The sequence below is a fragment of the Rhinatrema bivittatum genome, chromosome 7 (genome assembly GCF_901001135.1).
Source record: "Rhinatrema bivittatum chromosome 7, aRhiBiv1.1, whole genome shotgun sequence".
Lineage (NCBI taxonomy): Eukaryota > Metazoa > Chordata > Amphibia > Gymnophiona > Rhinatrematidae > Rhinatrema > Rhinatrema bivittatum.
In genome coordinates, this window is record NC_042621.1 from 66,190,399 (window position 1) to 66,217,211 (window position 26,813).

Below are 26,813 nucleotides of genomic sequence, written 5' to 3' on the forward strand. Positions count from 1 at the left end.
AAAGAGCGTTATGAGATTGGGGGGGGGGGGGGGGGGGGGGGGAACGGGAGAGGCTGATGGGTACGGACCAAGAGTGGGATTTTGGGGTGGTAGTTTCTGGCGATCTGAAAAATGGCAATGCAATGTGACAAGATGATAGCTAAAGCCAGAAGAATGCTGCACTGCACAGAGAGAGGAATAACCAGTAAGAAAATGGACGTGGTGATGCCCTTGTACAGGTCCTTGGTGAGGCCTTATCTTGCATTAAGGGCTCCGTTCTGGAGCCCTTAATGCAAAAGGGTTAGAGACAGGATGGAGGCGGTCCAGATAAGGGTGACCAAAATGGTGTGGGGTCAGTATCAGAAAACCTATGAGGAGAGACTGAAGGATATGAATATGTACACCCTGGGAGAGAGGAGGCGCAGGGGTGTTATGATTCAGACCTTCAGATACCTAAAAGATTTTAATGATGTGCAAACATCAAACCTTTTCTGTTGGAAAGAAATCAGGTGAACTAGGAGTCACAAAAATGAAACTCTAAGGAGGACGACTCAGAACCATCAGAAAATATTTCTTCACGGAGAGGGCAGTGGATGCCTTGAATGCCCTTCCGGAGGAGGTGATGAAAACCAAAATAGTGAAAGGCTTCAGAAGGGCATGGGATAAAGGAATGGAAATGAAGAAAAGAGTGCATGGAGTAACTTGATTGTGCTGCATTTATACTCTTAACCAATAAGACGGTTACTTTGATGCAACTCAAACATTGCTCTCTGCTTCAATAGCAAGGCATAACAGGGAACTGGATTCAAACAGCAACCAACACTGCTGGTCTGGGAAACTTATAAGCATGGGGTAACCTACCCGGCAAAGCACAAACTACCATAAGCTTACTGGGCAGACTGGATGGACCTTTTGGTCCTTTTCTGTCATCTTTTCCATGCTTCTGTGTTTCTATGTTATTAGTTTTAATTATTGGGTGTAATTTGATGTTTCTACTGTTTTGAATATTTTATTGTTTTTTGGTGGGACATATTAGAACATTTAAATTATTAGATTTTTTTTATTCATCAGATGTTTTGAAATATTTTATTGGTGTTTGGGAAATTTTGGATATTTGTTAACTTTGAAATATTTATTCTTTGTATGACTGATTTTACTATTATCATTGATGTTTTATATTTCTTGATTTTATTTTTTAATGTTTTATGAAGAATGGTACTGTTTCTGTTTTTCCATTTTTGTTCTGCTTATAGAGGCTGGCTTGTTGTGGGTTCCAGTTCAGTTTTTCTTAGCATGTTTTTATTTATACTTTCTGGTCTCTTTATTCTGTATTTGGTCAGGGTCTGTCTGTGTTCTCTATGTGTGACTGAGGTGAGATATTCTGCTACCATATAACTTATCTGTAGTGACCTATAGCAGTCTGATTTGTTTTGTTTTCCTAATAGGAGGTGTATTGGTGTTCCAGGGCCTGATGTAATATGTGCAGTGCCACCTTTTCATAGATAAGATTGTTACTGTTTGAGTGCTGGTAGTTAGGGCTGTTTTGGTATGGGAGATTTACTATATTGTAATGGCAATTCCATTTATTCATGGCTTTCTGAGGGTAAAGCCCACACTCAGCACACAATACAGAAAAATGTAATTTCATAGGAGTTCCAAGTGTCTTTTTTGCAGGATTTTCTGGTTGGCACCACAGCAGTGCATGTAAATATAATATGCATGTTGTGATATTTTTCCTCAGATGACTGTCCTTTTGAATGTTCTTTTTTCATATAAAATCTGTTATAAATGCAAAATTGAATTGGGTGTGTGCAAGGCTGTAAGGTTTGCTTAGGGTACCTAATACCCTTCCCTTGACCATGGGCTCCGTTTGGGGGAGTGTCAGTTTTTAAAAATATAGATTGCTGGAGGGAGCTGGGCTTTTTTATTTAAGACTTTATTTATTTTATTTAAGACTTTTTTATACCGATATTAGTAGCGACATATCGGTTTACAGCAGAACTACAGGTTTTTGATGAGCACGGGACAGAAACTGAATGATGCGGGGGCAGCACAGTAATTGTTCGCACATGGCAGCAAAAAAAGCTAGCACTGACCCCGATTCGAATAATGATAGAAGGGTCTCCCGGGGAGTCTCAATAGCTCTAGCAGGGACCCTGCTTGTCCTCTTGAAGCAATGTCTGAGCTGGTTAGATAATGTCTGGCTGGCTGTCGGTAAGGTAAGGGAAGGCAGGACCAGAGGCATACTAATGGGTGGGTAAGGGGGGACTATCTGCCCCGGATGGCAATAGGAGGAGGGGCGTCATTGCAGCTGGCAGGAAGGTCCTGCGGCAGCGAGGATCAGGGGAAATCCTGCCAGCAAAAGCAAGGACCTGCAGCAGCGGCAGAGGCCAGTGGCGCCGCTGGCAAAGAACAGGCCCAGCGTTGCTGCTGGCACCCCTGGAGCTGGTGGCCGAAGAAGAGGCCCTGCGGTGCTGCCGGTGGCTAAAGAAGGGAGAGACTGGCTCTGTGAGCAGGCCCGGCCCCACCATGTGTGCAAACTGTGCAATTGCACAGGGTGGCACAGCAACAGGAGAAGGGAGAGGCCCATGAGGCTGCCAGTGGACCCCATTGCACCTGTGGCCCGGAAGAGGAATCGGCCTGTGAGGCCGCCGGTGGACCCCATCGCACCTGGAAGAGGAAGAGGCCCATGAGGTCACCGGTGGACCCATCTCACTGGCAGCCGAAGAAACACGGAGGAGCCCGTTCTCCTACTCCTTCTCGATGCTGGCGTTTGCTTTCCAAAACACGTGCAGCTAGCACATTTTCTATGCTGATTTCGCAATGCACGAGATCAGCAGAGAGGAAGTGCTAGGCTCGCGTGGTTTGATTAGAGCATGGGCCGGCATACGAGGAGAAGCAGCAGAATAGCTCCCGGTGGTATGTGTGTGTGTGAGTGAGTGAATGAATGAATAAATAAATGAGAGTCTTATTGGGGTGTGGGGATATGGTGTGTGTGTGAATGACTGCCTGACCTGGGGGTGTGGTGTGTGTGAGTGGGAGCCTGACTGGAGGTGGGGGAGGTATGTAAATGGGAGCCTGTCTGGGTTATGTGTGTGAATGGGAGCCTGTGTGTTTGTGTGTGTGTGTGTGTGGGGGGGGGGGGGGCAGGAATCTGTCTGTGGGATAGTGTCTGCATCTGCTAGGAGACGGAGAGATACTGAAGAGCTGAGGTTACTGCAGGGGTATATCTAGAGTGACATCAGTTTGAAATCTGACTCAGTCTCCCATCTGCTAGCAGAAGAGCACAATACCCACTGGTCCTGAGTCCATCTGGCTACACGCTAGGAAATATCTTTATGATGCATCTTTTTTTTAAAGCCCATTACTTGTCTTGTTCATTCATCCTCATCTGGGATAGATTTGTTAACATTAGCTTGAAATATTTAAGTAAAATTCAGCTATCTGGAGTTTTAATTTGAAATGCAATCACCATACATAGGATACATACATATTTTACCCAAACCTTGTTAGCCACACACACTCTCCTGTCTTTACTGATTAGGGATATTCTGCCAGTGTTCGTGGAACTGACACAGATTTCCTTATAATCAGCATTTCTGCCCAATTCCTTTGGTGAGGCTGAGTATGGGGTCTTGGGTCTGTGATCTGGCAGTTCACTATGTGATGATGAATTGATCTGTACAGACCTCTAGAAGGATTAGTTAAGCTCAGAAAGCTGACTGCACAAGAGAGACTTTCTTTTTTTATTCAATAAGCAGCAGCAATGGGAAAAAGAATAGCTGAAGAGTGCAACTAGTTAAACAGCATATTATGAAAAGGTTTTGTTTTACACTTAAAAATATAAACTCTGCCAATCAGAGGGGTCTAGCTTTTCTTTTTGCATGCACTCTGCAAACTCAAGGATGTGTATCTAGGTTCACACGCATGTTGGTTTGGATCAGAACCCCCCCCCCCAAAGCTGTGAAAAAGCCATCTTAAAAACCAGGAAAATGTATATTATCATTGCATGCAAAATGGAAAAAACAAGTATGAAAGTGATGGCAACACCAAAGGTAGGGCTGACCTTAGGGGGTGCAGGAGGACCCAGGGTGAATCACCTGCAGCAAGGCCCTGGAATACTGAAATGGGGATGGGGCTGTCCTAGTGTTGCAGGGTCTCTCCAGGGCAGGGCCCAGGGCGGTCACCCCTGTTCACAGCCCCATCTTCCAAGGATGGCCTTGCATAAAGATATGTCTTCCCAATACATTCTCTGTTGTGTCCAAATTTATTGTTCACATAGGGAGAAAGTAAAAACTGTATTTTGCAATTTAATTCTGTCCTATAAACATATTTATATATCTAAATCATATTTGTATGAGTTTAGGCATGTGCCGGATTCTCAGCTCTTACAAGCTCTGCTGATCAATGGAAACTGCACTTGCAATCACACTGCTATAGTTTCATTTTTGGCGCATTCAACCTCAGAAACTCATACCTGAAGGAACACACTAACCAGTGGCAGAAGAGCAGTTGTCCTTCAAAAGCCTAACATGTCACAGAACAACTGCACTATATGGAAATGAACAGGATTCTTCTCAACGCTTACATTAAAAAATCTGTGCACCCTAAAACGAGTCTTAATCAGATTCCATATACATTGTAAAATCCACTACAGATGTGCTACAACACTTACTGCCTTTCTCATCTTATCAGTAAGTCAGCTGTGTTCCAATGCTCAAGTTCATCCGTAATTCATGGATAAATAATGCATTTTTATTAATGCAAGTAATACCTCTCACCCTCTATCTATACATATGGTACATGCGCACACACACACACACGCGCACGTGCATTATTAAGCAATAAATATGTTTCAGTCTTTAATAAAGAACATTTATTAGTGCACACGCATGGAATTAAATGAGTACATTTAATGAGTACATGAGGCAAATTATGCCGTGATTTTAAAAGAACCACTTCATTACACAGAACAAAAAGAGTCAATGTCTTTATGAAAGTTAAACACCATAATAGCAGTCCTGTAAATTCTAGGACTTAAATGACACTGTTGTCCATTGTACTGTACATGAATTTCTGTCATTATCATCCTCAGCATCTTATTCTTTTTATGGTACCGGTATTTTAGAATAGCAGCACCAAACATTATATTAAACTGCTAAACATTTGGAAAACTGAAGATTGAGCTCCATAAGAGTTTCGAAATTGACACAGATTCTTCTCAGTTTAATACACAAACAGTGATAGTGTACAATAAGCACCACTCTTTACACCTTCTACCCATTATAATATTATAAATGTTTTCCACAGTCTTAATCATGATACACGTGTGCTCATTTTAAATCAACTTAACATTATTTTTCTCAATTGTATTCTTTATGCCAGATTTGGATAAATATAAACTAGTACCTAGATTTTATTAACTGTTATTAGCATGGCACATTATTCCAATACACAAATTTACATCGGCCTTTACTGCATAGTGAGATTATAACAAAAGAAAAATATTTTAAGCACTTCATACCAAATGTCCCTTGCGTTCAGCCATAATGATTAATGAAAGAAGATCTGACACTGTGATGTTTCTTTTACAGTAATTGATTTGCACTGCAGCCATGTACAAAATGTCGTGAACAGTTCATGTGCTTCTAAAAATATTTGCTCTTTGAAATTCTAACGGATTTGTGTGTGTGTGTGTGAGTATAATTTCTGTTCTATGAAATACAGAATGTAAATCCTGGATCAGTATGCTTAGTAATTCCCTGATAAGAAAAAACAAACAAACAAACAGTACACGTTTGTTAAATAAAACCCCAAACCCTCCAATATATACAGGCTGTTTATCCAAAGATCCTGACCATTCCAGATCTGATTTTTAATGCTTATTAATAAATACCATCTAATGCAACATTTACAAATAGCACACTTTACAGTAACCCCCTTTCTTAGAACTTAATACAATAAAAGGCCAGAATTGAGTACTTGATTCACCGGTGAGCAGTGGTGGCTGCCGCTGTTCGGCACTGAAGTCATTTCACATGGCATCAAAATGGAATCTGTGAGCTTCTTGTCGTTTTTCTCTGTCATCTGCTTTCTAAAAAATAAAAATTGAAGACACATTGTGAAATATAATACAGTAAACATTATGGCATTAATCTCAAATGTTGAAATCAAAACATTAGCTGCTGATGAGTGTGAAAAAAGATTGATACCATCATTTCTGACACAAAAAGAAAAAAAAGTACTTAAAATCTTAATTATTGCTTAGCAGGTTTCAGTTTACAATCGCAATAAACTCTGCATTAGCTGCTGCATTTAATGACTAGACATTTAAGTGCTAATGACCCAATGCTTTCCATTAATTTATTAACTATCAAACTGGTGATTAACAGATGTTGATAAAAACATTTGCCAGCAATAGTACTTCAACAATTAACATGAATATAGAATATAGAATTACAATTATTTTCAAAAATCAGTACAACTTTCAATAGTTTGCTAAACTATAGAAACCTTTTGTCAACCAAAGGCTACAGAGTCAGGTTAAGGGACTGGGTGCCTGATTTCACATAAAATGAGATGGTTGGTTCTTTGCATTGCTAGTCAAAGATGTATTGTGAACACCCAAGCTGCAGGTAGCTGTAAGCGAAAGTTTAAACTTGTCCCCTGGTAGAATGGGTTTGATTGCCCTAGTCTCCAAAAGGGAGGAATGTTTCTTGATGCTAGTGGGTAATTTGGTGAGATTTCCAATCAGTAAAGTCTATCTGTATCGCACTATGCTTAGAACCTAGATGTCTGAGGTTATACTGGGCCAATGGTAAAACCGAGGCCCTCCCCCTCCCATGGGCAGGTTTTTTGGAACAGACACTGGAACACAGGCTATGTTTTCCTGTATCCAATCAAAACCCTGTCCCTGGTTTTGATTGGGGAGCTGCCTGTAATTTAGGAGTCCTCTGCTCTCTTGGACAACAGCGAGGCCCCTATTGTTGTTGGGAATGAGGGGCTGGATTATAATGCCTCTTCAGAGGATAGAAATATCTCCCCGGTGCCCCACTCAAATACTTCCTGAAGAGCAAGTCAAAGGTGGCTGCAGAGTGTATCTGAAGCATAAAAGAGCAGTCATTAATTTGAGCCACTGCTTTTTTGAGGGTCTCCAAGGAGATTGTCTCCATTGTAGGCCACGCCAGTAAGCCTCTTGGACATCTCACCAGCGGTCTGATGCCTGCAGCCATGAGAGTCTACAGGCATCAATTCCTTTGGCAGATGCACTTGATGCTGTTTCAAAATCACCGTAGGTTGACCTGACAAAGTATTGTCCACGCTTTCTTCCTTTGTCAGCTAGTAGACCGTCCAATTTCTCCTAAGGGAAAAAACCTGGCAAATCCTTGACCTCTTGCAGAATGTTGTGCAATTAATGGCCCCTTGAAGAGGTGGTAGAATGCTATGCAGGAAGTGAGTATAAAATTCAGATAAATCTTTCTCCCAAGAGTGTCAAATATGTAGGAATCTTTCCCATGGGGCACAAAGGAATGAATCCTGGACTTCTTGCCCTTTTTGAGAGATGATTCAACAACAAAAGACCGATGAGAAAGCTGCTGTTTGTCAAATCCTAGAGCGTTCTAGACAAGGTACATTGAGTCCATATTATTGTCAACAGCAAGTTCCCGGGGGTGGGGGTGGCCTCCCACATTCTCATTTGTACCTCTCTTAGGAAATCAAGGATGGACAATGTCTCAAAATCCTTCAGGGAGTTGAGAAACTGGAGAACATCCAAAATTTTAGTTGAGGGCTCTTCCTCCTCTTCAATTTAAAAAAGGAATACCTCAGAACATCTGTTACTCTTCAGGTCGGCAAAGAAGTTCTCTGGTGGGGATTTTTTCCTTTTCTGGAGGAGAGTGGTCCAACGGGAGACCTGTTGACCCCTCCTGATCAAAGCACTCCTCAGATCTATATTTGTACTCCTATGAATGATCATATTCTGATTCCCACCGTTGAGCTGGCAAAGGGGCCATCTAGATCTTCATGTATCCCAATAACTTGGGGAAGCTTCCTCTCCCTCCAGGCACTGGCAGTGATGAAGTTGCCACTAGTGCTCCAAGAACTTCTAGGGTGGGCTGGACATCCGTTTGCATCAATGTCGATGCACCAATATGAGAAAAAAACAAGCTCACCACCTCCTGAATCTTTCTGTTCAGTTCATCCATGAAGACTGTCAATGCTACAACAGCATGGGAAGCAGGAGGTTAGGTCACATCTTCCTGGGTCACCTGAAGTTAAGACCTGGGACCTTGAAGGCTGTTGCAATCCCCCAGATTATTTCAAGGGTGAGTTGTCTTTTCTGCATGGATGCTTGGGAGGATATATGGCTGCCTCCAGCTACTCCCTGCTTTTAACATTGTGCACTGAGTGAGACTGATGCTGATGCATTGATATCCCTCAATATCAATATTGATGAAGTAGAAACCTTTCTTTCTTTTGTCAGATGAAGCTAGATGATGGCCTATCTCCATAGCCTCTATCAATGCTCAATCTTGACGAAAGAGTGATGCTTCCTCAATGTTGATGCATTGCTAGCATCCGGTGCAATTCGTGGACCCTTTGAAGTTGAGGGCCCAGCTGTATCCATCCCAAAAAGCTTTCTCATAAGCTCTTGGTTGTACTGACACCTCTGGGATTCATCTTCTTGGATGTGTAGCATCCCAAGATATCATGATCAACCTCAGGCAAAGCACACATCTGTTATGGGCATCCTTGACAGACATAGTGCATTTGTATCCTACTCTGAATAATTTTTTGTCATCTGCAAATATGATCATCTCTCATCATTCCCCTTTTCCAGATCATTTACAAATATATTAAAAAGCACCTTCTAATCCAAATCATGGTCATCTCATGATTTGGATTAGAACTGAGAAGGAGTGAGCAATGAGATGGCACTAGAATATGGAAATTTCCAGCCTTCATGAATGAGAATACTTCAACCATTTTTAGTTAAAAAGTGGGAGGAATTTAAAAAACATGATTATGAACATAAGAATATCCCGATTCTTTTTTAGAATATAAGCTAAGGCTGTTACACGAGGGGAAGTTGTCACTTTCATGATAATATATAGAAGAGACCTGGATGCTAAAATCTTAAAACTAGAAAAAGAGATCTAGAGACTTAAAGGGGTTTTCACTGGCCAGAGAACAGAGCGATTGCGAATGAGTTACCGAGCCTTGCAGGCTGCTTTATACACCTATATTCATCAGAGATCAAAGAGATCTCTTGTTTACTACAATTTTAAGTTATTTCAATATGAGGAAAGGCTGAAGAGGTTAGGACTGTTCAGCTTGGAGAAGAGACGGCTGAGGGGGGATATGATAGAGGTCTTTAAGATCATGAGAGGTCTTGAACGAGTAGATGTGATTCGGTTATTTTCACTTTCGAATAATAGAAGGACTAGGGGGCATTCCATGAAGTTAGCAAGTAGCACATTTAAGACTAATCGGAGAAAATTCTTTTTCACTCAACGCACAATAAAGCTCTGGAATTTGTTGCCAGAGGATGTGGTTAGTGCAGTTAGTGTAGCTGGGTTCAAAAAAGGTTTGGATAAGTTCTTGGAGGAGAAGTCCATTAATGGCTATTAATCAATTTTACTTAGGGAATAGCCTCTGCTATTAATTGCATCAGTAGCATGGGATCTTCTTGGTGTTTGGGTAATTGTCAGGTTCTTGTGGCCTGGTTTTGGCCTCTGTTGGAAACAGGATGCTGGGTTTAATGGACCCTTGGTCTGACCCAGCATGGCAATTTCTTATGTTCTTATGGAAAGATGCTGGCTTCTTTGATTAAAAAATCGTGATGAACAAAACAATAGTTTTCAACAATAGTTAATACGAAGAAGCATTCATGAGGTGTTTCTAAAATGTTTTCAAGCTCTCTATATTAAAGAACAAGTAAATCAAGATCTTCTCCAACAATATTTAAATAGTATTCACTTACCTCAGTCATCAGAAATGCAATTAGATCATTTTTATGCACCAATCACAGTTCAGGAAATTCAATTATGAATCCAATAGGCCAAGCTTTACAAGACACCTGGGCCTGATGGCCTTGGGGGAGAATTCTATAAATTACTTAAGAGACAAGTGGTGGTCCCTTTGGCCGCTATGTATACATTCTCTATTGAGACAGGGGCATTTCAGTATGGTACCAATAAGACTTTGATAACTTTAATACCTAAACCGGGCAAAGATTTAAATAAGCCTGAATCATATAGACCTATTTCGCTTTTAAATTTAGATTTGAAATTGCTTGCCAAGGTAATGGTGGAGAGACTGGCTCCCATGCTCTCTAACTTGACCCTTGATAGTCAGGTGGGTTTCCTGCGACATAGATACCGAGTGATTAATATAAGAAAAATCTTAGCCTCTCTGGCGCCTGTACAGCTTTCTCATGTAGATTCACTATTGGTGAGCTTTGAAGCAGAGAAGGTGTCGACCAAGGAGACTGGAGTTATTTATTTGCAGGATTAAAAAATTGGTATAGAAGGCAATTTCCTGAAAGTGATACAATTACTATACTCTGATCCCCGAGCTGTGCTATTAATCAACAGATGATGGACGGAGGAGTTTAGCTTACAGAGGGGAACCCATCAGTGGTGTCCCCTATCTCCCCTATTATTTGTCCTTCCTCTCGATCCTTTACTGTGACATATCCAAGCATCAGATGCCATCGAGGGAGTAGTCATGGGGTGTTCTGAATTCAAAATCACTTTCATGGATGACATTCTGGGGTTCACCTTACAGATCCGGTTATATCACTTGCTGAACTGCTGCAGAGGTTTTCTTCATTTAGTATGATATCAGGATTTAAATTGAAGTTAGAAAAATCAGAGACCTTAGACACTTTCCCTCAGTGCGAACTCTGTGGAGTAGGGAATTTCCCCTAAGATGGGTCTGAAAGTTTCTTTCGGTGTAATATTTACCCTTGCTTTTTCACAGGTAGGGTTATTGTTGTTTGAGTCCTTGGTGTTATTACTGTTATGTTATGATGGGATTGTAGTATAGATTTTGAGTGTCTTTTTTGCGGTGCTTTGTGTTAGTTCACAATGTGCCTGGCAGTGGAAGGTGTTTGTGCTGCGCTTTCTGTGAGGCGACACCAGCATTTGAAAATATCTTTTAGCATGATGAGCTGTAAGGGAAACATCCAAGCTCCATTGTTTGGGGGAATTTCAGTGATGCACAGAGTTACAGAACTGGAGGTGCAGGATTTATATTGACAGTCTGTCCCTTCCTATATATTCCAGACTTCACTCTCATAGCCATATAGAATTAGTTGAATGAGGCTATCAAATAATTTTATAGTGTGAAACTGGCCAGCTTTTTAAAATTACGCAGAAGACCCTTTGGACTTTCTTATTAAGACATTTTTTAAAGCCAATTTTAAAGCAGGAGGCCTTGTTTTGGAGGGGGATGTGAAATGAGGAAATGTCATTTTGGGTCCCCCCCCCCCAAATTCTTGAGTCTAGAGATGCCATTGATTTTCTGTAACTTTAAGCATTAGTACAAGAAAGATGGGGGGGGGGGGGGCTGGACAGGCACAGAAATGCATTGGCCCCTGAGCGCCAGAGACCCTCGGTGCGCCACTGTGCATGAAACAATCTGAGCCATTAAAGGAAGAATCACTTGAATATACAAACAAGGGAACGAAAACTGTTCTGAAATATGCACACACATACACAAACACATATCTACAATATAAATGGGCTCTGACCGACGGCCCGCAAATGCGCAGTAGAGCGAGGCTCAGCACCACGTGCCACGCATGCACGGGCGCGAGAGCACATCAGGCAGAGCACGTCGGTCAGAGCGGAGGCGGACGCAAATGGAGGCGTGTGAGGGCTGCGGGGAGGCGCGTGCGCATGAGAGTGTCTGCGCAGTCTAGCAAGAGTGGGGCTGCGCCTTCCGGGATGTGCTGTGCTGGGGGACGGGACGGAACGGAGTGTTGTCATCAGTCTCAAACATACAACAGACGTGAGAGCTTTGCAAGGACTGGCAAGAGCACAGCGAGAAAAAGAGGGAGTGGAGGAGGGCTGAGGGAGAGGGAAGGGGTTGTGGATGAGGTGAGAGGGGAAGGAAAGGGAGGGGGGAACGGAGTGTTGTCATCAGTCTCAAACACACAACAGACTTGAGAACTTTGCAAGGTCTGGCAAGAGCACAGCGAGAAAAAGAGGGAGTGGAGGAAGGCTGAGGGAGAGGGAAGGGGTTGTGGATGGGGTGAGAGGGGAAAGAAAGGGAAGATGAGAGGGGATGCAAGGAAAAGGGAAGAGGATATGAGTGAGTAAGTGGGAAAGGTAATAAGTTGTGAACAGAGCGGCTCTGACTGACGTGCCAGTCTGACCGATGGAATCTCGCCTGTTTTAATGGGCTTAACGGCTTGTGTGTATGTGTATGTATATATATATATATATATATGTGTATATATATATATATATATATATATATATATATATATGTATGTATGTATGTATATCCCAAATATATGTGACTCAAAACTCGGATAATAAAGTACATTAAAATGAAAGTCTTTTACAGAACCTGCAGAGTGACAGTGTTAGAACAAATCCTTTTCCCCCTGTACAAACACACTTATACACACACAACCCTTCAGTAGCTTTAACAAGCTTTCCTCTTTTCTTTATCAATTATTTGTTACATTTCTACAAACGACTGTCTAAGTTAAAAGTGCAGTAATTGTATTTGACAGCTGTGATTATAGTTTGGCTGCATAGCAAAGTACTGGCTATTCTGCCAATTGCAGACTAATATGAAAACACAGTAATTGAGAAAAATGGGAACATTTGCTTTTAGAGCATTGAAAGAAAAATCCCCAAATACTTATAAAATATGAATTCCTCACTGTATGGAAATGTAGCATTATTGCCCTCACTAAATTCCACTGAGACTGTTGGAGGTTTACCTTGTTAAAAGCTGAAGTCCTACTCAATGAGGTGGTATACTGCACTTTTTCCTCGACTAGATTAAGCCAGTCAGGAAGGTGGCTGTTTAGTTTTCATTAAATACAATGGAATTGTACTTGTACTTTGTGAAGTTTCATATGTCCACATGGCAAGCAGCAATACCCATCCTATCATTAATTAAAAATATTAAGCAGGTAGTGAAAGGTGTGTTTATAAGGGTGACACACGGTTTACTATTTACTTTCTTGAAGTCAGCTGATATAGGTGCACCAATTGAGGTAAAAAGTCATTTCCTACCCTGGTCCAGCATCTTGGAATGAACTTCCATATCACCCACTGAAATGATAAACTCACCTTCTAATCTGCTAGATGAATATCTAACAACTAAATGTATTTGTATATATTTTGATGTGCTTGGTATGATGTAAATATTCTATTGTATTTTTGTTTCAAAAATATTACATATTCCCTGTAAAACAAAGTTGCTTACCTACACAGGTTTCCCCTGAAGACAGTAGCTGCACAGAAGGGTAACATCATCCAACGGTGCCAACACTGAATAATTTTTCTAGAGTTTTTCGGTGATGACCTGGGCTCCTCTGATTTACCATGTTCCCGTGGCTGTATAACATGCCTCAGTTTTGCAATTTACATTATTAAGCTTACCTTCCCTCATCCTCTTTTGGAGTTAAATGTTTTGGACAGGGTATTGGACAGGGGTGAGCCACGGTCTTCAGAGGACACCCATTAAAGGTAAATAACTTTGTTACATGGATGGGACACCCTAGCTAAAGGTTATCTTCAACAACAACAACAACAAAAAAAGGGATAAATAGCTGTGCTAATTCCACTGCAGGAGAGAGACTGTTAACAGAAAAGTAAACCTTCAGTAAGTAGAAACAATTTATTTCCGCACCAAAATATTTATGTCAGAGTCCCTTAAAGTGTTCTAAAATATTCTAAGCTATGGATTATGAGGTAGATATTCAAAAGCCATTTAGATGGATAACTCACAATTTATCCGTCTAAGTAGCAAATGTTACAGGTGTTCTCTGAGGACAGTAGGATTTTAGTCCTCACGTATGGGTGACATCATCAGATGGAGCCCTGCACGGAACTTCGATCTCAAAGAATCTAAAACTTTCAAACATGCCCTACTGAGCATGTGCAGCTGTAGTTATCACCCTGCCCCTTAGGCAGTCCATGATATAGCTAAAACCTAGAAAACCAACTCCCAGGGGAGGCGGGTGGGTTTCATGAGGACTAACATCCTGCTGTCATCAGATAACACCTGTTAACAGGTAAGCAACTCTGCTTTCTCCGAGGACAAGCAGGATGGTAGTCCACACAAATGGGTGAATCCCTAGTTATAGGCTGTCCGAGCAGGACAAAGTGGGAAACCGCACAGTGTTGAAAGCACTACCATTCTCCCTTTTGCCTGTGAGGCAGCCAACCCATAAGGGGTCCAAGCTAGAGAAGAGTTGGGTTCTACAAAGATAAACCATATGAATGACTGAGACACAAAACCCTCATGCATAGCAGGGCGCCTAAGGCAGAGGAGTGATGTGAGTGCAGGCAGAAGCATACCCCATATAACGGAAAACATTACAAGCAGAGTTTCATATTAGTAATCCCTGACAATGATAGTAGGTCTGGAACCTCCTGGGTACAGGAAAAGCCTAGAGATGTACACAAGAGAAGGACTCTTGGACGAAAACAGCACAGTTTCCTTCGGTGTCAGAAGACAACCGAAAACTCAACTGGGGCCTGAAAAACTCCCCAGAAAGAAGATGTGGTCCACTGACACTCGGAGGACAGAATGTCTTTAAAGAAGTGTGCTCATGTATGCCTGACAGGCACAATGGGTAGAAAGCCCAAGCAATGCTTGGAGAATAACCAGCCCAACGGCAGAGCTTGGGACAGACCCTATGTGCCAAAGCACTAGACCTAGCTGACCATGCAGGACAGTGAGAAGAGTTTCAAGGGATGAAGGCAACCCCTGAATCAAATGCTAGCCCAAACTCCCAGGCAGGGAGAGCTCACCACACACTGCACCCTGTCAAGGGCAGGATTATCCATCCTGTCTACAGGATAAGTCTGGTGAGCAGGAAGGCACTTTGGGCAACCTAGTGAAGGGAGAAGAGCTAAAGTCATAAATGGCCAGAGCTGGCAAAAATATAGGGAAAATGTGGTGAATCTTTCAATGCAAGTATACACAGAGATATACCAGGAATGCCATAACTTTTCCTCTCCTTCCCCCGACATTCCAACTGGAAGTCAGACGGAGCGAGAACACAAGGAGGCAGACCACTGAACTGCTAGGTTAAATACCCCAACCACAAATGAATAACTCACTGTCGATTCCAGTAGGGAGTTACCCACCAAGATAGAGCCCTCAGCCTGCTTGGAACAGCTGATACTGAGAGCAAATTCTCCAGGATAGAAAATCCAGGAACACTCCACTAAAAGACAGGAAGCTGGGGTGCCGCAAGTGCAAACCTCTGTCGAACAGGATTTCTTCACCAGCCCGGAAACCCTAAGGGTACCAGGGCAGGGCCAGGGCAATCTCGGAACAGACTGCCAAGCACCTGGCTTAGGTATTAATACCTCAGATTGCAAATGTTTCCCCCAAGGAAGCATGCAGCCAGTAATGGAACCAGGATTCCCCTGTCCACAGCAGACAGGGTTATCTCTAAAATGGGGAAGCACAGCTTGCAAGCGACTGCAACCAAGAGCAGCACCTCTGTTGCAGTGCTCCTCATCCCCCAACTCCCTCAGCTAAAGAAATGATGATAGGTTGAAAGGCATACTTACCAATTAGATGGACTAGAACCCTTCTCTCTTAGGGTCCCACAGGTGAGAATTTATTTATTTTTTTCTTGTTTCTTATATACTGCACAACAAATTCCAGATCTGGCCAGAGCAGTTTACAATTAAAAGAACAGATAAAGTTTAAAATCAATGTAACCATATAGAATGACTGGCCATAATGGCCCACTGAGCTCAGCAGATATCAAGGTGACTACTGGACGGGAGAAATCCTTAAAGTTCACCTGGGAGCTACTCTGGAAAGGCTCCCTTGTGAAATAGACCTTCTGTGCCTTAGATTGACCTAAGGAGGGCGCTACCACTTGACCGGCTCTCGAAGCTTGTGAGGAACCAAGAGCCAGTCAGAAGCGTTGACATCCCTTCCCCAGGAACGGAGAACAAGGGATACCTCTTGTAGGGGTGGACAATCGTGCATCCAGAAGGGAACCCATAAGAGTTGCCCTGGAACCCAGTCAAATCTCCTCTTTCTAAAGGGAGAGAAGAAATGGGAATCGTGACCTCCCAATTCCAAAAAACCCTTTCAAATCCCCAATTGACAGTTGAGTGACAATTACTGATTTCTGAGGTTTGGAAGCAACCAATCCACCACTCACAGCTACCCTCAGAAGGGGTAGGCCATCACAGTAATCAATGGAGGAACCCCAGCAGAAACTGTCCAATGACTGCCGCTGCAGTTACCTGGCCCTGGCTTCCCAAGAGATGCACCAATTTAAAGAACTGAGGCTCTGGTTTAGAGATAAACATGCCAGGGACGGAGCCTCAGGGGCTTTCCCACAAAAGGGGTTTTTGATATGGGAGGGATCGAAAAACATATTCCTCTTCTGAGGGAGGAGAGGGCGGCTGTAGGGAATAGGAGGATAGGTAGTTGAAGGGATGTAGGAAAGTGTGTGTGGTATGTATGAGATGTGTGTGTGTGTGGTAGGTGAATAGAAGTATATGGAGAATTGGGGTGGGTGTGTATGTGAGCTATGTGGGTAGGTGTAAGAGTGGGAGTGTAGGAACGTGTATGGGGGGTATACGGGCAGGTGAGAAGAGGTGGAGGAATGTGTGGGAAAATGTGTGGGTGTGTGGATATAGGAATGTGTGTGGCTAATAGATGACTAGGGAATTGGGGTGGGTGTGTATCTGATGGGCTGTGGCTGCATCTGTGAGTATACAAATTTGTGGGTTGTAGGTTTGTATGGGGATGTAGGAATATGTGTGTGTGTATGTAGTGTTGGGCAGTGCCGGTGCAAGGATGTCCAGCCACCCTAGGTGGAGATCTCTCTCCCCCTCCCTGACCTCTTGAATCACACTATCAGCAATCTTACCTATCTCCACGTCACACTGCGGGACTCCTTCTCTTTTCAGACATGGCGTCCTGCATTGACCTACAACATCCTGCCCCATTCCAGCACCCTAGGTGGCCACCTAGTCCGCCTAATAGGTTCCACTAGTCCTGGTGTTGTGTGTGTAGTCGTAAGGGGTATGCATGTGTGGGTGGGATGGTATGTGATTAGGATTGTATGAGGAATTTGGTTGGGTATGTATGTGGGCCTGTAGAACATACATGTGGGGTTTAGAATGTGCATGTATCTGTGGTGGGTGTGTGGATTTGTGTCTGTGTGTGGGATTGTAGAATTATCCAGGGTTTGTGGTGGTGTAGAAGTGTGTGGATTCAGTGGAAGGGAGTGGACAGTGGAGTGCCTCAGGGATCTGTATTGGGACCCTTACTGTTCAATATATTTATAAATGATCTGGAAAGAAATACGACGAGTGAGATAATCAAATTTGCAGATGACACAAAATTGTTCAGAGTAGTTAAATCACAAGCAGATTGTGATAAATTGCAGGAAGACCTTGTGAGACTAGAAAATTGGGCATCCAAATGGCAGATGAAATTTAATGTGGATAAGTGCAAGGTGATGCATATAGGGAAAAATAACCCATGCTATAATTACACAATGTTGGGTTCCATATTAGGTGCTACAACCCAAGAAAGAGATCTAGGTGTCATAGTGGATAACACATTGAAATCGTCGGTGCAGTGTGCTGCGGCAGTCAAAAAAAGCAAACAGAATGTTGGGAATTATTAGAAAAGGAATGATGAATAAAATGGAAAATGTCATAATGCCTCTGTATCGCTCCATGGTGAGACCGCACCTTGAATACTGTGTACAATTCCTGGTCGCCGCATCTCAAAAAAGATATAATTGCGATGGAGAAGGTACAGAGAAGGGCTACCAAAATGATAAAGGGAATGGAACAACTCCCCTATGAGGAAAGACTAAAGAGGTTAGGACTTTTCAGCTTGGAGAAGAGACAACTGAGGGGGGATATGATAGAGGTGTTTAAAATCATGAGAGGTCTAGAACGGGTAGATGTGAATCGGTTATTTACTCTTTCGGATAGTAGAAAGACTAGGGGGCACTCCATGAAGTTAGCATGGGGCACATTTAAAACTAATCGGAGAAAGTTCTTTTTTACTCAACGCACAATTAAACTCTGGAATTTGTTGCCAGAGAATGTGGTTCGTGCAGTTAGTATAGCTGTGTTTAAAAAAGGATTGGATAAGTTCTTGGAGGAGAAGTCCATTACCTGCTATTAAGTTCACTTAGAGAATAGCCACTGCCATTAGCAATGGTTACATGGAATAGACTTAGTTTTTGGGTACTTGCCAGGTTCTTGTGGCCTGGATTGGCCACTGTTGGAAACAGGATGCTGGGCTTGATGGACCCTTGGTCTGACCCAGTATGGCATTTTCTTATGTTCTTATGTTCTAATGTATGTGAGTGTTTTGGTGAAGATCTGTTTGGGGAAGTGCTGGGTGGGTAGCAGACGGGTATGCACACATGGATAAGTCTCCCAGGTGGCAGGTGTGTGTAGGAGTAGGAGAGACTGGCAGTGTATGTGCGTGTACAAGAGTATGGGGTACGTGTGAAGGTGGAGGAGATGTGGGTTTTAGGTTTGTGTCTGGTTGAACGTGGGTAAAGGAGATGTGTGTGGTGGGGTTTGTGGTGAGGGATTGTTTAAGGATGTTTGGGGTGGGTGTAGGATGTGTGTAGGAATATGGATATGTGGGTATAAAAGAGTGTGGGTTAAAGGTGTAAAAATGGGAGGGGTGTATGCGGGATATAGGGGCAGACAGATGGAGGTATGTAAGTGTGCGTGATGTGTGGGCGGTGTGGTGTGTGTGTGTCTGTGTGACTTTGGAATTGTGGGAAAAAGTGGTTTTGAAGGTGCCTTTTTGTGCCATCCATCATCAGCTGTTTCAGTTCTTTTTTCCCTGTTTGCCTGGAAGGTTGAGGAGATACATTTGGAATGGAACGGTGGTCAATATTCTGCAGCTTCTAGCTCCCATAAAAAGCAGTGGGAATTTCTTTTTTGGAAGTCTGGTTCTCTGAAATTCCTGACCTAACATTTTTGATTTTTGATCTTGTCAGGGATAGTCACATTTTTTCCTGCCAAATTTGGTTAATTTCTGACCCTTGATTGAATAATTATTGTGGTTATGGATGGATGCACATTGATTCTTTTTATATAATTTATTAAAAATATTTCAATTTGTTCGAAAGCATAAAAATGGGCAGTGGGGGGCTGGAAGTGGGCTCTAAACTTTACGGAGACCCTGGAGAACAGACTACCAAAATCTGCTGTTGCGTCAGGGGTCTGCATCCAAAAAAATAGTGTGATATAAATGTGGGACCTGAAGTCCATGCTGCAGCTTTGCATATCTCCTCAATAGGGGTTCACCTCAGATAGGCCACAGACACAGCCCTGACATTATATGCACAGATATGCCCTTCCAAGGTTAAACCTGTTTGCGTGAAGTCAAAAATATGCAGTCTACTATACAACTAGTGTGTTCTCTCAAAATAGCAGTCCAAAGCTTGATGGGGAAAAAGGAAATAAAAAGCTGGGTAGACCTTCCAAAGGCCTTAGTCTTCTCCAATCAGAAGACTATGGTTTTCTTACATTTCAAGGTCTGTAAGTCTTTTTCACCTTTATTAGCATGTGACTTTTTAAAAAAAATATAGCAAGGACAAAATAGAAGGTGCAAGTCCATAACCTTAGCAGAAACTCAGGATGTGTGCGTAACCCCACTTTGTTATGAAGAATTTAGTATTGAGTGGATAAGTTACTAGGGCTTGAAGCTGTCCAGTTTTCTGCAGGTTGAAGCAACTACCATCAAAAATGACCTTCCAGGCCCACAGGAGGCCATAGATTCTAAAGTGGCTTCCATCAGCTGAATTAAAACCATATCAAGCCACCATGACACTGTGGGTGGATTGATGGAAGGTTTCAAATGAAGCAAGCCCCACATGAATCTTACAACTAAGGGATTATGGAAATCGGTCTTTCTTCTACTATTACTACTAATTTCTAAAGTGCTTCTAGAAGTATGCAGCAATGTATGTTATGATTATAGGGGTTCTTTATATTGCTTGTTTAATGTAGCAATATTGTAGTTTTTGATGTAATTTTACCATGGTATTATTTTACTATTTATCATGTCATAAAAGGTTATTTTACAAATCTTTTCTTTTGAACTGTTTTGATAGTGCCAATGAAATTGTGATAAATCAAATCTAATTATTAATACATAATGATGGTATGAGCCAAGAGCTTTAAGACCTTCTTTGACAGAATTTTAGACTCCTAGATATTTAGAAGATATTCAAGCAGCTTTGTGTGGGATAGAAGAAAGGATCTAGGCTTGGGCCTTGTTCTCACACCAAATAGTAATCCTTTTCCATTTGCAACCATAAGGCCCTTCTAGGGTATTCCTTCTACAAAGAAGTATTTGAGACACTGAATCGGAGAGCCTACAAGAAAGTATTACTTCATTTCCTTCTCACTTTGGGGGCAAGAGATTAGATGTTGGGGGGTAAAGGAAGAATCCATGATTCTGTAATATTAAAGTTGGAAAAACTTCCATACTGATTGGTATCTATCCATCAGGACACCAAAGAACTGGAAAACAAATCTCCCTCTGCAAAGAGGGCGGCTATGAGAATCATAGTTTCTCGGTCTCTTCTTAATTTTATGAAGGTTTTTACCACTAGAGGTATTGGAGGAAACAAGTATGGAAGTTCCTTTCACAAAGCAGGAAGAAGTCATCCAATGCCAGCCTGCTTTCTGATCCCCTACTGCAACAGAATGCTGATTTCATCCTGCTCTGGTTTACTGGTTTAATATGGGAGTTCCCCGTTGAGAAAAGATGCTGTTCACTTTGCTCTGACTCTGAGACCACTCACAGGGGTCCTGTTCTTTCCTGACTTTTCAAGAATAAAATGATTACTCCATTGGACCATGCCAATTTGATTACTGAAAACCCTTAGAGCGTAATGTATTGCTCTTAGCATTATAATGTTGATATGAAGCATTTCTCTTGGAGAGACCAAGGCAAGGCATGGATACCATTCATGTGAGCTCCTTAGCCTAGGATAGATGTATCTATGATTAGGACAACTGAGTTATAAAGAATTTTAAAGGGAATGCCCCTGGCCAGACTGGAATACGAAAGATACCATGACATTGAGTCTCTAAGCTTCTTTGGCATACTGCTGCATTCCTGTAGTTCCTGGCTTGGTTCTACTACGACTTCAGTGTCAATTGGGTATGTCTCAAATAGAGATGTGACATAGAAATTACATGGATTATTGAATCCATAAGACCCAATATCATCATTATGATCTATTTCACTTCCTCAACTAAGTCTCCTAGCAGGGAGAAAACCTATGGCCCAAGCTGTGCTTAGCAGAGCTCCTATAAATTCTAGTAGATGTGCTGGGTTTATTTGGATCTGGTGTAATCAAGAATAAATCATAGCAACTCCAGTACCCAGATGGTGTTGTGTACAGATTTGTTAGTCTCTGCTTGCAAGAAGCCCTTGACTAGCCAATTGTCCAAGTAGGGAAACACATGAATCTCAGCTGACAATCAGACATTTTGAGAAACGCCGTGAAGTTGATGCTAGGCCATAAAGTAATATGAAGCACAAGAGGTGATGTGATCCCACAATTAATTTGAAATACTTCCTGTGATCTGGATAAATCTCTATTTGAGTGTAAGCTTTCTTCAGACGTGGAGAATATGGCCAGTCTCCTTTATTTAGAAAAGGTAATAAGGTGCCCAGGGATTGCATCGTAATCTTTAAACTTCTCTTTTAATAGCTACAGGTTCAAGGCTGTTAGGTCTAAGGTGGGACGGTATCCCTGTTTTCTTTGGAACCAGAATACCTGCAGCAGAATCCCTCCTCTCTCTTGCAGAAGGATTGGTTTTACTGCTTTGGCCAACAAAAGAACAGGCAGTGATTTCCAAATGTAGTAATTCCAGGTTAATGTTTTTCTTAGTTAGCTATCTGGAGGAATTTCCAATAGATACCTTTTGATGTTATTCATTGCAAAGGGCCAATGACTTGCGTAAAACTTTATCCTCCCTCCAACAAAGGGTTTCTTCAGAATAGAGACTGGATCCAGTCAAAAACCCATTCTTGGTTTTCAGCGGGGGGGGGAGCGAGACCTTTTGGTTGCCTGGGCTTATTTGGATGCTGGAAGTGCCTCCTGTGTAGAAAAATGGTCTTCTGGGCTCCTAACTTCAGTACCTGCTTGGTGTGGAAGTTTGTTCAGACGTGGTTTTGGAGCAGCTTGAAGTGAATTATGTTCTTTAAGGATTTCCACAGCCTTCTTGACTTTATCTTCAAAGAGTTTCCCTTCCAGTGTACGGCACGTGATGGAGCCTTTCCTGCATTTGCTCACATGAGTCCATGGTCATCTGCAGCAATTATAGCAGCTCTGGATGACATCTTAAAAGCACTGAATGCCAAATGGATAGGATACTTCTCACATGTGTTGCCTGGCTAGCTTTCGGGATGTATACTCTCTTCAAGAGGTAAAAAAAAAAAGCATGTCAGAACAAAAGATGACATTACCAGAAAATACAACTGAATCACAAAGTGCATTCCGATGGTAGTGTGAAGAGGAAAGAAGAAGGATGGGTGGGTTGGAGGGATTTGATGTGCTAGAGTGATCAGAAGGTGACAGGAAATAGAATGTTATGCTTCATAGCGTGCTTTGTAAGTGGAAATCTAAAACACTTTGCACTGCTCTGAGCAGCATAGTACAGTTTTGAAGGAGCACAGACTAAACAGAAAGTCATTTCCTTTTAATTAAGCTTACCTTTTCCTGCCAGTGCAATATGCCGATAATTGCCAAGATGAAAACACAGACACCAATTAAGGCGATAGCCGTTAGCAGTACTATATTACTTGGGGTCAGGTATAGTTTTGCGCTCCAGCTACAGAACAGAACAAAAGAGAAGTGAGAAATTTGTACCACAGACACTAACTAGCCTTGGCTAATATGTTGAATTAAGATAGTTCAATTATTTTTCATTAAACTCTTTTTCCTGATATTTTAGAATTACCTTACATATGGTATTCTTTAGATAGCATTTTGCCACTACCTACTAAAAGTCGTTTGCATTAAAATGCACTGCGGTGGGTGTGCCAGTTTTGATTTATATACTGGTAGACACCTATAGGATCTTAAATAACTTTTAAGATGTTTAAATCGACCATAAATTTTGAATTATGGATACTGCACTCTTGGTTGACCTTTGATTACGTAGAATACTGCAGCTTGTGGCCAAAACTTTTACAATGCTAATAATATTCTAAAAGAAGTTGCTTGTGGCTTCCAGTGAGCACACTCTTTGTTTATCGATGTTAACACAACACTGAAGAAACCGTAATCAAGGATTTTATGGGAAATATTGAAAAAAACGTAGAGGATTTTTGGCAGTAACTTTTCATATCCCAATTACCTCAAACTGGTAGCTGAGAATGTATACAATATAGAAAAAGTACATGAAATAAAAATAAAACATTTCAACCCCATATAAATCTTAGCAGAAGTTTATACCCCAAATTTTACATTCCACAAATAGATCATAGGGAGAAGTTTAGAACCATCTGCGTGTTCTCAGAGGGCTTCTTCCGCCCAGTTGCAAATGTTGGTGATATCAGCAGTGCAATTCTGCACACGTGAAAAAGGTTACAGATTCTAAAGAAACTGATAAAGTGTTATGTGATTTAGGATGGAGGTGTGGGAGAGCAGAGATGTGGGGTAAAAATACCAAATAAAGGGGGTATTTGAGTTAGATTTCCAAGAGATCAGGGCTTCACTGCTGAATTTTTATGGTGAATTAAGCCCTATGTAATTAACTAAGGCCACATATATTAATTGTAAGGAAAACATGCACTCAAACAAGCATTTATAATTGTGCAACAAATTACAATACTCAAAAGCAAGACAAGCTTTAGCAGATAGCATTTTGCCCACAGATCAATTACTTATTCAGCTAAAAAAAATTCAATGATCTTTAGCAGATTAAAAAAAAAAAATCCCTGCATCTGCTATAATCAAGATCAAAATCAATAGATATTAAACAAGAAAGTTAACCCCTGAAGTCAATAAATTTACAAAAGACGGAAAAAAAGAAATCAATATACATTTTATTATAAACATAAATTTGGCGAGATTGCTTTTTCTGAAGTCGCAGGGAGAAAATAAAGGAAGACATGCCTTGGAGGCTGTTTAATGCAGGAAGAGGTACAACTCAGCCACATAAAACACTGCAGTCCCAGAAGGGAGATCAAATAAATTCATTGCTGCTAATTGAAAGAGGTGTACCCAGTCACCTACATTACTTGCATGGCACCAAGAGATTTACAGGCCCCATCTCTTAGGGGCACAAAAGTAATGTAAGTGACTGGGCACAGCAAAGCAATAAAGTCATTTTTTTTCCCCCCAGAGTGAAGCAGAAATAATGCAGTTCTGGCCACAAAACATTTAAATGACTCCTCTACTTAATTTCTCTATAAATCTAGGTGGACACAACTGAAACAAGTGTGTCATGATGTGACACCAAGAAGCTCCCCAACCCCAATTAAACATGTACGCCTTTGGCTGGCGGTTCTCAAAGAAGCTTACTGCACTGCAATACAAAATGTGCACGCCAGTCTTTTTTTAAAAAAATCAATAAAGAGTCACTCACTGCCAGGATTAGCAGTGCCTACTGGTTATAAACTCAGGCAGCTGGTCATGTGCGGCCTATTAGGCTACTCTTGAGTGTTTCATCCACTCCGTCAAACACTAACTTGTGGGGGCACTGGAAAACACATCAGGGCTTTTCTATTATTCAGTTAAGATTCCTAAAGCCACTGGAAACAATAAAGTATGCACATGTTGAACAAATATATGCATTCTTTTTAATATCACAAAAGGTCGGAAATGAGCAACAGTTATAATAATAATCAGAGGTCCTAAATCCTGGTATTCACTTGAAAAAAAATTGGGAACTTCGACATGTCTACCCCAGTTTCCTGAATTTGCATTATTGAGATCAATCCTTGTGATTCCACCCCCCAGCTCCAGGGAATACCTGCATTAGTGGAAGGGTATAGGACCATGATCAATGATCATGATTATCTGGCCCACCTCGACTGAGAAACCTTTAACAATATGTATACAAATTTTGATGAACACCAGTTGCTAATTAATTTACTCGTAATGAGAAGTGTTAAAGTCTGTTTTTGTTCACTGGTTGTGTCTTAAATTTTCCCAGGAGCAAAATAAGTAATTACATTCACACTAGAACACAGCAGGAATAATATATCTTCTCTCTCTCCCTCTTCCCAAGATGTATCAAGCAGCTATTTCAGTATTCATCTCACTATGCTACACAGTTTAGCAAGGATGCGGACATTACCCGGCTTGGATCATTATGTGGATACGGAATGACTATAAGCTGGGAGTTTGGGATAATAGCAGTCCATTCTTGATTCCCTTGAGACTGAAAAAAAAAGAACAAAATAATCAACACACATTTATAACCATGGCTATAGAATGAACTCAAGTTGTAAAGTATTAGCTATTCTGATTGTGCCTGGCATGCAAACTACTCATTACAGCTTGGAAGAAAAGCAGTAAAAGACTGGACACCTGGCTAACATGAATGGTATTGTGCTGGAAAAACAGAGAAAGATTTACAGTCAAGGAAAAATAAGCCCTATTTGAATTTGCAAATTGCATGTCTGCATGCTTTTCAGGCGCGTTATCCGACAGAGCCATTTTCAGCTATCTGCTTTGTTATGCTTTGCAGTTATATTATAGTGAGCCGGAGCATGCTGTGCAGCAGCTCCCCAAAAAACTGGGTTGCATTCAACTGAACACCATACCAAAAATACCGAAGTGAGGTAAAAGGAGCAGCAGTAGGAATAGGCCCAAACATTACATAAGTAAAGTTTGACAGATGTTTGTGCAACTTTTCACCCTACTGAGGCACAGTGCCAGCAATAACACCCACACAATCTGTTCGGTTTTACTGCGGGCCATGTCCTACTTTTGAGTAAGCACGCGTAAGCTGCATCCTGAACGCAGATTTAACAAAGAAAGAAAAAGAAAGTGTCACCCACATTGCACTGGGATGCATTTCAAAACTTCATACATCAAATAACTGCCCTTAATACTTCTAAAACGTTACCCTTTACATTGCTATTTGTCAGGGAGCTTTCCTCGCGGGCCCCTGATGCCCCAGAAGCAGACGCAGTGTCACAAGCACAAACGTAGTTGAGAAACTTTTGTGGCACGAGTGCTCTGAGGAGAGCAGTACAACTTCTCAATGAATTTAGAAAAATAACAGTCTGAAAGCAGGCATTTCTATTCATGAAGGGCAGCACAATTGATCATGTGAAATCCTGGAATGCTGCCCAGTGAACTGCAAACAAATGCACTACTCTTTTAATCAAAGCGCCCTGAAAGCACTTCCACTGTTCTCAAAGGTAATTTCTTCCATTCACTTACCTGATCTCCTGGAGACCAAGGAATGCCAACATATAAATGATCCAGAAAGTTGGCACTGCGCCCCAAACCCAGGACGTTGTAAGGCAGCTGGAGAGCCAAGTGCGCCGATTGGCTCAGCTGTCCGGCTAGAAAGAACCGAATGAAAAGGATGATGACGTTTTGCTACAGGTTGAGTTTGCGGCAGAAACAAAAATTA

General features: G+C 41.7%; 1 protein-coding gene across 1 annotated transcript in view; it reads right to left on the reverse strand.

The window, feature by feature from the left end:
- Window positions 1-4,840: 4,840 nt before the first annotated feature.
- ITFG1 (integrin alpha FG-GAP repeat containing 1) overlaps window positions 4,841-26,813 on the reverse strand; it is a 526,073-nt gene continuing 504,100 nt past the window's right edge. The window contains exons 15-18 of the mRNA XM_029608474.1: window positions 26,618-26,742; window positions 25,525-25,607; window positions 22,931-23,048; window positions 4,841-6,073 (exon numbers count right to left, since the gene is read on the reverse strand). Of these exons, the coding sequence (XP_029464334.1) occupies window positions 6,014-6,073; window positions 22,931-23,048; window positions 25,525-25,607; window positions 26,618-26,742 (386 nt within the window). The 3' untranslated portion in view covers window positions 4,841-6,013. The remainder of the gene's footprint in view (window positions 6,074-22,930; window positions 23,049-25,524; window positions 25,608-26,617; window positions 26,743-26,813) is intronic.